The sequence below is a fragment of the Rhamphochromis sp. 'chilingali' genome (assembly GCF_963969265.1).
Source record: "Rhamphochromis sp. 'chilingali' genome assembly, chromosome: 11".
Taxonomy (NCBI): Eukaryota; Metazoa; Chordata; class Actinopteri; order Cichliformes; family Cichlidae; genus Rhamphochromis; species Rhamphochromis sp. 'chilingali'.
In genome coordinates, this window is record NC_137938.1 from 34286667 (window position 1) to 34300760 (window position 14094).

The following is a 14094-nucleotide window of genomic DNA, read 5'->3' on the forward strand; positions in this document are numbered from 1 at the left end:
TGCGTTAAAAACCCATGAGTGTTCACCCCAAGGAGTCAAAAGGATAAGGAGTAAGGCCGATAGCGCGAGTCAAATTACAGTAACATGAAGTCCTGCAGAGGCCCTATGCTTCTTTTCTTTTCTTCATCTAAAAAGCATCAAAGAAAGTGTCCGAGCTAGTTGCCTTCAAATGATCTCAGTAAACTTTCCCTCCATTTCTGATCATCAGTGATGTCAGGAGAATACCAGCTGATGGGTTTTCACAGTGCACAGTGAAGCTAATTTTCTATTCTATATCCACCTCTATTCAAGCCCTTACTTTTTCATGTAATTATGTTGCATTAAAAGTTATGAAATTGGCGGGCATGCACCAGGGGGTGCCCAAAAAAGAAAGGGGGAAAAAAAAGAACATAACTGGCAGCAACATGGCAAATGAAAACCATATCCAGTGATTTAGACGGGGTGGTGCGAAGTGGACATTCTAAGGTAGAGGTGACTGACCAGAGATGGGAATGTCCAATAGCAACAAACCATCAGTGACAAAGCAACGGACAACAAGCAAATACTGCAATTTGGCAAAATGCTTTGTAGCAAGGTAATCCTCTAATGCATTTACCACATTCAAATGTCAATCTCAAGCCTCACAGTTGCATCTGTCCTCTTGAAGTTACTGAATGCAGCTGATTGTCAGCAGTGTCTGGTTGCTGTTAGTTGCTACCCTTTGACTGTGTTGCCACTTTACAAAAAAATTTAAAATAAATCCCAATCTGTGGTTAAGCACCATTTTTCATGTCACACCATGAGCCTGAAATTGGTACCCAACATGTTTTTCTCAACGTTTTTCTGATTCAGATTTTTTCTGCCCCCCCCCCCCAATATGCTACCTGTTTTTTGTTTTGTTTTTCTAAATCCTGGAAACGCCCCTGGGCTTGAATAAATACCATGAACTTATTTTTTAAAAGCAAAACTGATAGATTTAAGCTCTCTGATAGGCACGAAATGAATAAAAGCGATCAACTGAAGCGGGGGATAGGTCGTCTTTCTATGAGGGGGGGGGGCGTTTCACGGTGACGGTAAGGACACCAACGGCTGAAACGTACCCGGTTTCGAGATGCCAGGGTCCGTATATCCCCTCAAAAATAACAACGGACACAAGTTAAGAGGTGTGTGTGGCATAAGACATCACTTCATTGCTTTGTCAGAGCAAGGAGGTCAACATTTGTGGGGGTGAAGCACACAAAAGGGGCCGGCTAAAACAAAAGCGACCATAAACATAATTGGGAGCTAGCTAACGTTAAAAGGCCGGGGGGAGGAGGAGAAGGGTGCGTTATATTACCGCTGAGGGGGGTATTTAAAGGGAAAAAAAGAAGCAGAAGCAGGCCTCGGTGTTTTAAACTCAATGAAAATGCGCATAGGAGAAGGCGTTAATGCCGGACTCGTCCGACGGCGAGGCTGATGGAGGACGGTGAGCGGCGGCAGTGCCAGCGGAGCGGTGTGCGGTGGCGGTGCGGGGGGTAAACGTGTGGCTCCTCGCCGTTTCTGGAGTGTCCACATTGTGCGGTGAAGAGCAGTGACCCTGCCTCGGCACAAAGGGAGGCTCGTCCCACACATCCACCACCACCACCACCTCCCCCTTCTTTTCCCTCCTCCTCCCTTCTTCTTCACTGGAAAACGACACTTTTTACGGGACATTTAGTTACTTTTCGCGGATCTACGGCGGCTGAACGCGTGTGTCGACCTTACCTGACAGCTGGCCGTCGATGCTGCAATTCCGCGTCGTAATCCCAAGGTACCGAAAAAAGTATATCCTCTCACGGCCGCCTGCTCGCTCCCGTGTCCTTGCTATTTAACTGGAGGTAGCAGCAGCAGAAAAGCGATTACAGAAAACTGAGGAAGCCCCGGACCGCCTCCGCGCGCGCTCCCGGTCTGCGCACACCGCTCGTGCACGTGCGCCGCATTGGTGAGAGAAGTAGCCTACGCGAGGCCAAAGCAGTAAAGGGCCTAATGAGTAAGTTTTTTCTTTTTTTAATACGAGGAATAAAATACGTTAGTCGTGTAACAATAAGTCACCATATAAAATGTCTTTATCAGCCTGTGCAGGAGCGTAGCCAGAAATTATGAGCCCCATGTGTGCAAGAAATACCCCGCAGCCCCACTACTTCCCCTCCCAACTCCACCCTATTGCAATGTACACAGCTCACGGGTATTTAAGCCCAATTGCAGCATATGTACACACATTGTAGCGCATGATGTGTTTGCTTATTCTGGTAGACACTTGTAAGACTGCAAAGTTGGTTTGAAATCGTGTGTATCACAATAAAGCTGGATTTAAAGCTGCAGTAGGGAACATGTTTTGGTGTCTCTGGGGGGAAAATCTGAATAAGGTTTCAGTATGTTGTAAAGGAACATATAAAATGTCTTTATCAGATTTTACTGAGTGTGTTCAGGAGCGGAGCCACAAATTACGAGCCCCGTGTGTGCAGGAAATGTTTTTCCTTTATATTTTTCCTACTCTACCCTATTGAATTGCACACAGCTTAAAGCCCCAACTCCTGCAACTCTGTGCACACACAGAGTATTTATTATACATTTGTTTGGTATAATCAACACTTTTATGAGTGTAAAGTAGTTCAGAAATGGTGGACATTGATAACTCAGTTTAAAGCTACAGGGGTTTTGGCTCCTCAGGACAAAACCCCCCAAACAAACTAAAAAAAAAAAACCCTACAGTTTGTCAGGATGTTGTAACTTAAGCTAGGATTCGTGGCATTGACCATAATTAATAGTTCAGACCTTTTTTACACAGTATGTATTTCCCCCACCTCCCATCTGTGGAAAATCACCAGTTATTGACATTCACATGGATACTTTTCCCTTTTTTTGCTGGAGATTTACAAATAAGTAAATAAATAGCTAAAACATGTCTATTTATTTATTATTGAGCATCTCACCCGTCCAACTTACAGTCCTGTCGTCCTGCAGCCTCCACTGTAGGATGTTTGCAGCTGCTTACAGTCACAGCCTGTGTGCACATGGGGTCTTTACCTTACAAATGACTCCTGTTGTTGTGAACTGGCACTATATAAATACATTTAAATGTAATTAGTTGCATAAATATACACTTCCCTGTTTAGTGGCGCTTAGGACAGAAAGGGGACGGTTTGTTTTTAATCCATACACATTTAAATGTCTTGAAAAATAGGCTTTGGCTGATGTGAATTTCTTTATCATTAAGTGCAAAACTCAGATATATTCATCTTTAGGAAGATGTGATAGTTTTGCCTCTGCTGAAAGCAGTCATTCCTCTGAAATACATACCTATTTTTAAACCATGCAGTGGAAGAAAATCCAATTGCACCTCACATTTTAATATGTTGTGGAAATGAAAGCCACAGTTGACAGGTGTTCATTATTACACAACATTTTATGGAAACTCTTTGTTTGACGTTTCGATCTTTCGCATTGTTAACTCTGTGTAAACATGTTTCAGTCAGAATGAGGGATTGCTGTAACGGTGGCTGAGAGGCCTGTTTCCAGTGCTCTCCCTTTACGCGCTCACAGGCTTTGATACATGCACGTGTGAGAGGACGGCGCCGTCCCACTGTGAAACCAGTATGTAGTCGAGGTCTTTCTGATTGAATTTTTTGTCCCTTTATATACGCTTTCCATTTAGTCTGCTTGAGAGAATGCGTAGCCCACAGCACTCTAGCGCTGTACAGTGATGACTGTGTGAGTCCACACAGAGGAAGTTTTGATGTTAAATAAAAACATGTGTTACTAATCTTATGATATTGCTGTTTTTAGAACTGAGAGGTGTTTCATAATGGTGGTTTGAATGAGCCTTGCACCGAACGGGATTATCTGGTTCAGTAAAACAGCCTGCAGCATGCATGCGTGTGGTTTTATTTACGTGAACCGAGTCATCAACCAGTGACCACACAAATTTACACTGAAGAAATCTGACGTGTTTAGACACAGCTATAAGATTCTCAGTCACACAGCAGCTTACACGAGTCAGACTTGTTCTGGGAGAAACCGCTACTGCTGCCCTTAGTTACCGATTCTGTTCATTGCTTTTATGAAAGGAATTTCTAGGTGAATCCAAGAGATGGGGGGTGGCATGTCTGTGGTCTCAGGATCATCGTCTCTGCTTTTTGCAGATCCTGTTGGCCTCATTGAGTGAAAACCTCCAGCTTTCATGGTGGTGGTTTGCAGCTAAGTGTTAAATGGCTGGGATGAAAAGTTTGAGGCTATGGTTCTTGAAACTGTGGAGGGCCCACTCTTGGTTTGGGAATCATTTGGGGTCTCAAGTGGAGAAGTTCAAGTTTCTCGGTTCTTATTCATGAGTGGGGGGAGAGTGGAGCCACAGATTGATGGATGAATTGGAGTGATGGGGATGCTGCACCAGTCTGTGGTAAAGAGAGAAGTAAGCATGAAGGCAGGCAGATTTACTGGTCGATCTACATTCCTGTGTTATGGCCATGAGCTGTGGGAAGTGACAGCTCATTTCTGTTGATCGCTGATACGATCAACAGAAATGAGGTTCCTCAAAAGGGTGTCTGGGTTAGGAGCTTGTCATCCACCTGTTGAGGTGGTGCAGGGTTCTGACCAGGATGCCTCCTTGACGCCTCGTAGGCGAGGTGGTTAGAGCATGCCCCTGCAACCTCGACCTGGGTAAGAGCCAGAAAACAGAGGAATATGGGAAGTAAACAATAAAGTAAAGTAAACCTTTTGAGTGCATGGTGTAGTCCTGTTAGCACAGTCTGATCCAGTGCTCTTATGCATCAAGTTTGCCTGTTATTTTTCTTTTAATCACAGTCTAAAAGCATGAGTACTGATTGGAATACTTTGCAGAAACCTTCAAGTGAAAAAGATCTGCTTTTGAATGTCAAATTCCTAATAAATTAACGTGACGAATTGAATCTCAAGCCTGGCAAACTGGTGTTTCATCACCGATCGTGGCACGACAGGAGCGGTGACGTCAGTTGAAGTCTGTGAACATTCAGCGCTTAGAGCTTAGAGGGGACATTGGGCTTCAGCTTGAACACAGAGCCGTGACTGTGCTTTCACATCCAACTAAGAGTGGAAATCTGTGGCTTTGAAGATGCATGCAAGCAAACAATAACAGATTCGCCCTGCTCTGTGCCAATTGATGTGAAAATCATGATTTTACATAAGCAGCAGGGGCACATGCAAAAGACAGTGAAGATGAAAAAAAGAAGAGAATTGAAGCGTAACAACAAAATCTGAGCTCATACATTCACCTACCAGCATTTTTAATGGAGCTTTCAACTACATGATTCAATGGTGATTTCCACAATGAAATTGCATATCCAAATAGATAGTAAGTGGGTATTTGAGATTAAAGAGTTACAAATGCTGTACCCAAAGATCTAACACACATACCCCCCCTCCGTGAGAAGAGAAGAGACCCACTTACATCAGTAAATGTCACATCTTTTGTCTAAAGCTGCTTTCAAATGTGCACTCCTCTCCATTAATCCAGAAACATCTCTGTTCCTCTGTTCTATGTTTGCTGCATGTCTGATTGAGTACCCTGGTCAATTTCTGTAAAACAGCAGAAACAGAAATCTTTAAATGTTGGACCTAACAGGACTGACGTGTCACTTGCAAGCCAGCACACATTTAAACGTGTGCAGTTGCGATAACAGATAGCTATGCACATGTTTATGACTATGCATTACTTTGGTAGTCCTTGTGAATTGTTTAGCTTACTAGAAAACTAAGCAAAAACTAAGAAATCTAAGCAAAAATAACACGTTTAAGAAGTCCTGGGTCTGAATCCCAGATGAGTGTTCATTTGTTACGCTCTCCAGAGAGTCCACGCTTCAGATGTGGAGAAGGAACAATAAACGTATACGAGGAAAAGGAGGCAGGGAGTTAAAAAAGGGTTTAATTGATAATTTAGCTTAAAGGGACAGCCGAGCACCTGCTTTCAACAAAAAAAAAAAAAACAGAGCAAAAATGCTGAAATAAAACTGGGAAACAATGATGAGAATTAACGCGCACTCTCCCTCAAGCAAGAATAAACACATAGATTAAGCACTCTCAGGGTTAATTACTAAGACATTTCCTGGTTATACAGGAAAATGGGTGGCACCTAAGGCTGGGAAGACAGCAACACAACACGCCCACACAGCAAAGTCAAAGTAGGCCTCGTTGGCCTGCAACATACATAATAACTGTCTAATTTCCAAAGAGATTAAGACCTTTGTCCAAGATGCTTTTTCCCTGTTCGCATTTCAGCTGAGAGGTCTCTCTCGCTCTTTCTTAGTCTGTGTACAAGCATCCATCAGTCACCGCAGCACAGTGAAGGAATCACACAAACAGAGTCTGCACAAAAGGCAGATTACGCTTCACTGGAGTCAGAGAGGACAATGTAAGAGCAACAAGTTTGTTTCATGTTTAACAAATATTGCTGTGGGTCTCTCATTGTTGTGAGTCTGTCTACAAGAAACTGTGAGAAGCGTTAATTTAAAAGAGCCCCACTGCCCGAATGATTGTCAGTGCAGCCTGAAATGTTGTGTGTCTTATAAACACAAACTGAAGGGGAAAAAAGAGGGAATTCAAATTTAATTTGTACAAAAAGCTGGGCTGTGAATGGTCAGTGTGAACTTCCAAAATTACAGCGTGACCGTGCTCATTAGACTCCAGCTGGTACAGTATCGCCTTAAGATAAGTAACTGAAACAGAGAGGTGATTTTTCATTCTTTTTATAGGCTGTGGAGAAATTAATTTCCTCACAGTGCCCGTGTAACGCTGGAATTATCGCCCTCACAGCTGTTGCAAGAAGTTGGAAAATCAACCAAAAAAAGCATCATTTTGAGGCAGCGTGTGAATCACGACGTAGCCACGGGGAATCGCTTACATGAAGCTTTCACCCACCTAAATTTAACCACGCACTGACTCCGGTGGTGGCGGATGACATTTAGTGGCATCTTTTTGGATAGAGTTCTTTGTGACACTCTCATTGCACTCCATTAACCCGTGATATCCATCAATATCTGGAGCTGTGACATCACCGTTTTTGGTGAAACAAATGCGGACAGGACCCGAGGCTCTGCATCAGGCAGCACGATAATATCGACTAAACCCAACGCTGCTGAGCTGAACAACCACACCCCAAAGAAATAGCTCTGTGATGTTTTAACTGTAGTGGAAAAGTCAATGCATGAATTAAATACTTTGTTCAGTGATTCACTCCGTTCAAACAACACTGTGCTCGTGCAGCACTTTCATGAAATATTGAAAGTAAGTGTGGTGCACTCGCTGTGAAACCGTGCAAACTCTCCCATCCACACAGCTGAGCATCCGTGAAGCACTAAAGCACTTCTTCAGTCTCAAACAGCAGTTCCAATCCCCATTTCACTTCAGGTTAAATAACTGCCAACTGGTCAGATAAAATAAGAATGAATTCATTTTGCAGACACTACTCTTGCTATTTGCCATCTTTAAATAGCCTTAATTCCATATAGATGGTAGATAATTGCAGTCTTCACAAGATCTGCGTCTCATAGTGTAAATATGAACACACCTCCACACAATAATTGACTACTGAATTAGCGGGCATATTTATCATTATTAAAATCACAGCTTTGGTGCTACTAGATAGTGTTAACTGCTTGTTATAGCCACACATGGTAAAACCCTCAGCTTAGCAGCTGAAGCATGATTAAAGAATTTTATGGCTGCATTAAGGCACTTACACACTGCTTGTGCTGAAGGCTGGGGTAAAATAGTAGTTTCATTGGAACATTAAGTTATTAAAAGGGACCTCGTATGAATATTTCCACATTTTTATTCATGCACTCTCATCCCTGCTCATCTTCTGTTTTACACAAGCAGTTCTACCTCACCTTTTAAACCAATTTTCTCTTAATTGTCTGTCCCACATAAGCAGAGGGTTTGAGCAGCATTCGGGCCACACAGGTCTACAGACCTCTTGGCAACCACCTGGTAACCACTGCTCATGGGGAAAAAGTTAGTATTCCCTGACAGGTTAAAAGGGGATTTCTAGAGGTTATTGGCAGTTGCTGTGAAATGTATTGCTAAAGCCAGGCTAAATGCCTGATTTAGGCTTCTGTGGGAGATCTTTGTGGAGTCTAGGATGTAACCTATGTAGGTGGCTGATGTTGTGGCCAGCACTTATGCCTATGCTGTGCTGGCACAGCATAGGCAATTACCATGTGGTCGTGTCCCAGCGTTTTATACACCGGCCAAACGACAGAAACAAATAAAATACTGGCACTTTTTTCCCTCCTCAGTCTTTGTTGTGGTCGTGTTTTTTTCAGGTGTAAACATATTTTTCCACATCCCCTCAAATCCGTTACGATAGTTTCAGAAATCTCCAAGAGTTTGCTGGCATTTGTGAATCCTTACACTGCTGGTATGATTGTTATTTCTTATACTTATGTAATTATTATTTTTTCTCATCCCCTTTGTGATTGATTTTATTTACATATAGCCAGCAGCATCCAGCAACTGCTCGGAACTTGGTTGGGGAATACAGATTTTTTTCCCCCAAGTGGCTGAATGTTGCCAGGGTGTGGTGGACTGGTCTCTAGGTCTATATGACTGAGGCTTTTAGTGGGAAGATGACCCAGTTAGAAATATCTATAAAGAGTCAAGTGCAGAAAAAAACTGTCTGAAACTGAGTTTTTTAAAGCAGTCTCACGGGGATTACTTGTACATACTCTGACCTCATTATTTAAAACTGTATCCGTGTTTAATATGAGTACCAACCATTGTAATAAACAGACGGTTTGAAAGAGTCCACTCTCTGTGAACGGCCATCTTTGAACAGAGGCGGTGGTTTACGACACCAACTCTCTGCCATCTATAATCCAGTTTTGAGATCCCTTCCCAGACGCCTTAACGCCCACTCACATCCTGGGCCATCTGATCTCACAAAATCACATGATAGGGTGGGGCCAGGTTTCACAATGAGCTCACCCGAAACCCTGGTTGATTGTGACCTGTTTTCACACCTTGGCTCATGTGATTTTGTAGAGGATCATTAGGGGGTCCATTGTCCCTCTTAGGGGGACCCTCCCACAGGGCTTAAATCTGAGACTCTGCGCCATTTGATCCTAGAACTGAAGAAGCTTCTCGGATGAGAGGTGAAACGTCTTTAAGCAACTTAAAGAAGTTCAAACGCTTTTCTTTCGAGGCTCTTTAGACTACGACGACCTGGATGACTGAGAACCTTCACAGACAGCCATTGTAATAGTATCTGTACGCAAATTACAGAAAATAACTAAAAGGATATTAAATCACCTTTTAAAAACTGGATTAAAGCTTGAAATGAAGTAGGAACAGAAAATCATAAGAAAAATATTTGCCTTACTTCATCAGGTTTAGTTATTTATCTGATTTAACATATTTTCTTCTTTCTGGCTCAAATGCTGCTAAAATAACCAAACTCCTTCCCAACATCCATTAAAGTTTCATCTGCTCTCATCCATCTCTTTTGTTTCAACTTTTTAAAATTCCAGCCTGCTGGTCTGATTTACATGTAATTGTTACCGTGGCACATTTGAAAAGTCCTCAGCGGAGGGTCTTTGAGGAGTGTCTCGCATTTACCGGAGTTTGATGGCTCTCATTATGCTTAACACAAAACAGCTTAAGCAAGGTAACTGCAACCATATGACTGCCAAGTCAGATTAAGTCGTCCATGTGTTAGGGTGAGTGAACATAAACGTTGTCTGTAGTAAAGTACTATTATATAGTTTCATAGAGGATAAAAGGTAAACCCGGAGAATGCGGTGCCTTATGTAAGAAAGGTGATCGCTGGAAATGAAAGTCAAACTTACATTTCTAAAGAGTCTTTAATGCCTGAACTTGCACTAGTATTTTCATGTAATACCAGTTTATATGCAACAATTTAGAGAGAAATATTCTGCTCTAAAAGCCATTATATTTATATTACAGCATTCTACTATTTTTCAAATTGAACACAAACACATGCTTATAAAATCTGGAAGACAGATGTCGTTTTAAACCAGCTTTAGAAAGTAAGTGCTTATTAACGATTAATTCATCAGTAGCGATAGCCTTATTAGAGGACATAATAAGAAAACAAAAGGTGACAATTTTCTTTCCTTTTCAATTGAGTGACATTTTATATGCAGGTGTTTTATGAGATTTAATTGACGGCAGTAACGACACAGTGCATATAAATGCAAACTTACTATACAATTATAGCACACACTGTGTAGAATGACCTATTTCAGCATGGTGTATTTTATATTACTTATTGATTTAATAATATGTGCAACTTCGAGTTAGACAGTTGATATGAATATGATATGAACAAAGGTCTTAATCTCTTTAAGGAATATTTAGCACATAGCAGGCAGTACTTAAACTCAGCCTCATTCTCACTGCTGTAAAGTTGTTTGGTTTGGCCATAATCACTGTAACTCTCTCTCTGGGTTGCTGAGAGCTAAAACCTTTATTGTGTGGATTAATAACCCCATAGGCAGAGGTAATGGCTTACTTGGAAGCACTGTTCTTTTCTTCTGCCTCCCCAAGAGTCAATCCACAGTGATCTGTGGGCACGCCTGAGGGCAAGCTCGGTCGTAAACTACAAGAAATAAATTGTTTGATAACCAGTGCCTGATGGGAACTCACTGAGTGAAATGTCAGTTAATTACATTTATGCATATTTTGGCAGCATTTCTTCACATGCAGAAAAATAATAAATCATGATTTATCCAATATGCTTTGCAGACTCATATCCCCGTGGGATGACTGTTCAAGAATCAATAAAACACGTAAAGGCTCAGTCTGTGATTGCAGCAGGCTTTTCATGTTTTGTTTACACAGAGATTTATCAGATTCAGATTGTTTACTTTCACTGGAAAATGTATAGCCTGAGAATTTGCCACGTGCACTGAAGGTGTGTACTGGCATAATAGCTTTTATATTATTCGGTTGTAAAAGGTGTGCAATAATTAAACAAACTAGAATATGAACTTTTACAAGGAAGGAATGATCGTGGCTCAAGAGTTGGCAGTTCGTCTTGTAATCGGAAGGTTGCCGGTTCGAGCCCCGGCTCAGACAGTCTCGGTCGTTGTGTCCTTGGGCAAGACACTTCACCTACCGCCTACTGGTGTTGGCCGGAGGGGCCGATGGTGCAATATGGCAGCCTCGGCTCTATCAGCCTGCCCCAGGGCAGTTGTGGCTACAACTGTAGCTTGCCTTCACCAGTGTGTGAATGTGAGAGTGAATGAATAGTGGTATTGTAAAGCGCTTTGAGGGGTCCCGAAAAGCGCTATGTAAATGCAATCCATTATTATAAAAATATTAGATTTTCCATGTAGGATCAAATTCAACAACTTGGGAAGCTGTATGAAATATAAATAAATTAAATGGTTTACTAATCATGGAAGCCTGCATTTAACCATAACTGTACTGAGATGATGGACAAAACAAAGAAAAGTGATTATTTTGAATTTACTGCCAGCACCAAACATTCTGCCTGTGTTTGCAACTTTCTCTGGAGTGTTTTTATGGTGTTGATGGCTTCCTGTTGCTTTAAAGGATCTTAAAGAGGACGTTTAAATCGACTTCTTACACCAGTTTGTCTCCAGTCCTCATAAAAATCACACTGTGTAGATGCTTTACATTCTTTGCTTGTAGGGAAGGACAAAAAAAACAGCGTTTTATTTGCTTAAGCTCCGATTTTTTTTTTAAACCAGAGAATGACTCATTTGTTTGACCCATAAACATGAACCCTGAAAAGGGGCCCCGGGGCGAACAGTTTCTTTGCAGTCCCTGATTACCCGCTATTTATGGTAATTTGTTGAAACATAAATTCATTTGGGAATATGCAACGTGCACATCAGAGCAAAGGTAAAATGGCTGTGTGGAAATGAAGATGCCTTATCAGAGAGCTTTATCATTTGAGCTGACACTATAATTTAATGGTCAGTTGGTTTATGGAATATAATGGTGCATTTTTCATAAAGCGACTGACACAGAGTGAATATGGGGCCCGGGGGAGCTGGAGCCCTGAGGCTGTAACCTTGTTGGTAAGGCAACACATTAGGCTTTATTGCATCTTTTATTCCCATGTCTCTTTGACTTGAAAAAAGAAAAACACTCTCCACAGTTAGAAAACAGCACACACACATATATATATATATATATATATATATATATATATATATATATATATATATATATATATATATATTTAGATTTTGCATCATTTAATGAAGCTGTATTAAACTTCTGTGTAATTTGAGGGAATATTTTTATGACTGCAGCATTTCATTACGTGGATTCTTTTTAGGCTTCTGCTGCACTGTTTTCACTGCATTACCCTGTAATTCACTTTAACATATTTGGTGTCCTGGGAAACTCTGGGATCTAGGCTAGAATTAAAAATTGTGCTCTGGGTTTGAATAATCTCACACGAGTTTGCAGGCAGGGACACACCAAATCGTCTGCTGGGCTGAAGAGGGTTGGCTCCAAGTCTGAGAAAATACTTATTTATGAAGTTCACTGTGCTGAGCATTAATTAAAGAAGACTGGGAGTCTGCATCTCTCTCAGCAGCTCTCTGAGTTATAAATTCTCATGAGTGAAAAATATAAATCTGAAATAAAAACAGTTTTGTTTTTACTTAATGAGTAAATCGGATCAACACCTTCACTTAGACCAATGACCTTGTGGTACAGCAGCACTGATGATCGTTTACAAACTGAAAGATGTTCATAACTTGTAAAAACTTGTACATTTTTTATATTTTTTGTGCATTGTGGTTAATCTTCACCAGAATTTCAAATACTTTTATTTTCCCTGCACTTCAAGAGCCAAAAATGAGCACACAATGAATAAAGTTAGCGATGTATTTGACTGAATACCAAAAGGTAAACAGGTTGTACGTCACAAATTTAAATCTCATCAATTTATTTTGACCATGTCAGCAATCATGGTAATGGCAAACATCGCATCCAGTACCGTCTTTTCCCCTCTCCAAAACACCAGAGTGGTTAATAGTAGTTTCGTCTTTAGCACTTTGTCTATTTGTTGAACATGTAGTGGGTCCTGGGCATGTTGTACCTGTGGTCGGAGGAGGTTGAGGAAGAGCCGCTCTAGAGTCTTCATAAGATGTGACGTCAGTGCCACCGGTCGGAAGTCATTCAGCTCATTGGGCCGGTTCTTTTTGGGGACCGGGACGATGCAGGATGTCTTCCATAGGGCGGGCACTCTCCCCAGTCGCAGACTGAGGTTGAAGACTCGTTGTAGCGGCTCCCCAAGTTCAGCAGCACACGCCTTAAGCATCCTAGGACACACCTTGTCTGGGCCTGCTGCCTTTCTGGGGCGAAGCTTCCTCAGTTGCCTCCTGACCTGATCCACTGTGACACTGGGAGATGTTTGGGAGGAGGGGAGGGGGGGAGATGTCTTGCTGCTGAGAGAGGGATTGGAGGAGGGGGGTGTCATGGTGTCAGGAAGGGGGGGAAGCGAGGGAGGCAGGAGAGTGGGGAGAGGACTCTGTAGTGAAGGTGAGGGTGAGGGTGGGGGGGTTGTGGGCTGGTCAAACCTGTTGAAGAAGTTGTTGAGTTCGTTTGCCTTCTCCACAGTCCCCCCCACTGTGCTTTTCTTGGTGTTGTGGCCTGTGATGGTTTTCACACCATTCCAGACCTCCCTCATATTGTTCCTCTCCAACTTCTGCTCCACCTTCCTCCTGTAGGTGTCCTTTGCTTCCCTCAGGCAGCGTTTCACCTCCCGCTGTGCTGCTTTCATCTCCTCCTTCACTTTGCTCCTATATACTCCCATATTAAAGTACCCAACTTTACAGAAGAAATAAAGGCGTTTTAATTCCTGTGGCTGATACCTCATTCATGGCTGTTCTACTTTGCGTATTCTTTTAATGTGTATAACTCCTCTAATTTGTATTAAGGGTTAAAGTTTTGCATTATTAGAGATGTGATCAATTCGAGTGACAGGCAGGTTCTGTCTGGTCTTTTTCAGTGTATTAAAAGGCAAAAAACATTTAAAGGTTTACACATAGGTGGCAGTTGTTCCATCTGTCTGATAGTTTTAAGTTTGTTCTGTTTAGCCTGTTTTCTTGCTCGCCCAGCTTA

The 14094-nt window shown here is 42.0% G+C and overlaps 2 protein-coding genes and 1 long non-coding RNA gene across 7 annotated transcripts in view; 1 reads left to right on the forward strand and 2 right to left on the reverse strand.

Moving 5' to 3' along the window:
- LOC308406321 (ubiquitin-conjugating enzyme E2 E2) overlaps positions 1-1862 on the reverse strand; it is a 38953-nt gene extending 37091 nt beyond the window's left edge. The window contains exon 1 of the mRNA XM_080897261.1: positions 1723-1862. The gene's annotated coding sequence lies outside the window, so the exon portion shown is untranslated. The remainder of the gene's footprint in view (positions 1-1722) is intronic.
- LOC308406323 overlaps positions 1847-14094 on the forward strand; it is a 30281-nt gene continuing 18033 nt past the window's right edge. For 3 of the 5 annotated variants that reach the window (XR_013973511.1, XR_013973512.1, XR_013973513.1), the window contains exon 1: positions 1847-1987. This is a non-coding gene — a long non-coding RNA (uncharacterized lncRNA). The remainder of the gene's footprint in view (positions 1988-14094) is intronic. The other 2 variants (XR_013973514.1, XR_013973515.1) reach the window with 2 other exon arrangements.
- LOC308405505 (uncharacterized protein) lies at positions 4544-13786 on the reverse strand (the record flags this gene model as incomplete). The annotated part of the gene is made up of 3 exons (XM_080896179.1): positions 4544-4649; positions 5435-5547; positions 13070-13786. 3 exons carry the CDS (start codon positions 13784-13786, stop codon positions 4544-4546), a joined length of 936 nt encoding a protein of 311 aa, XP_080752305.1.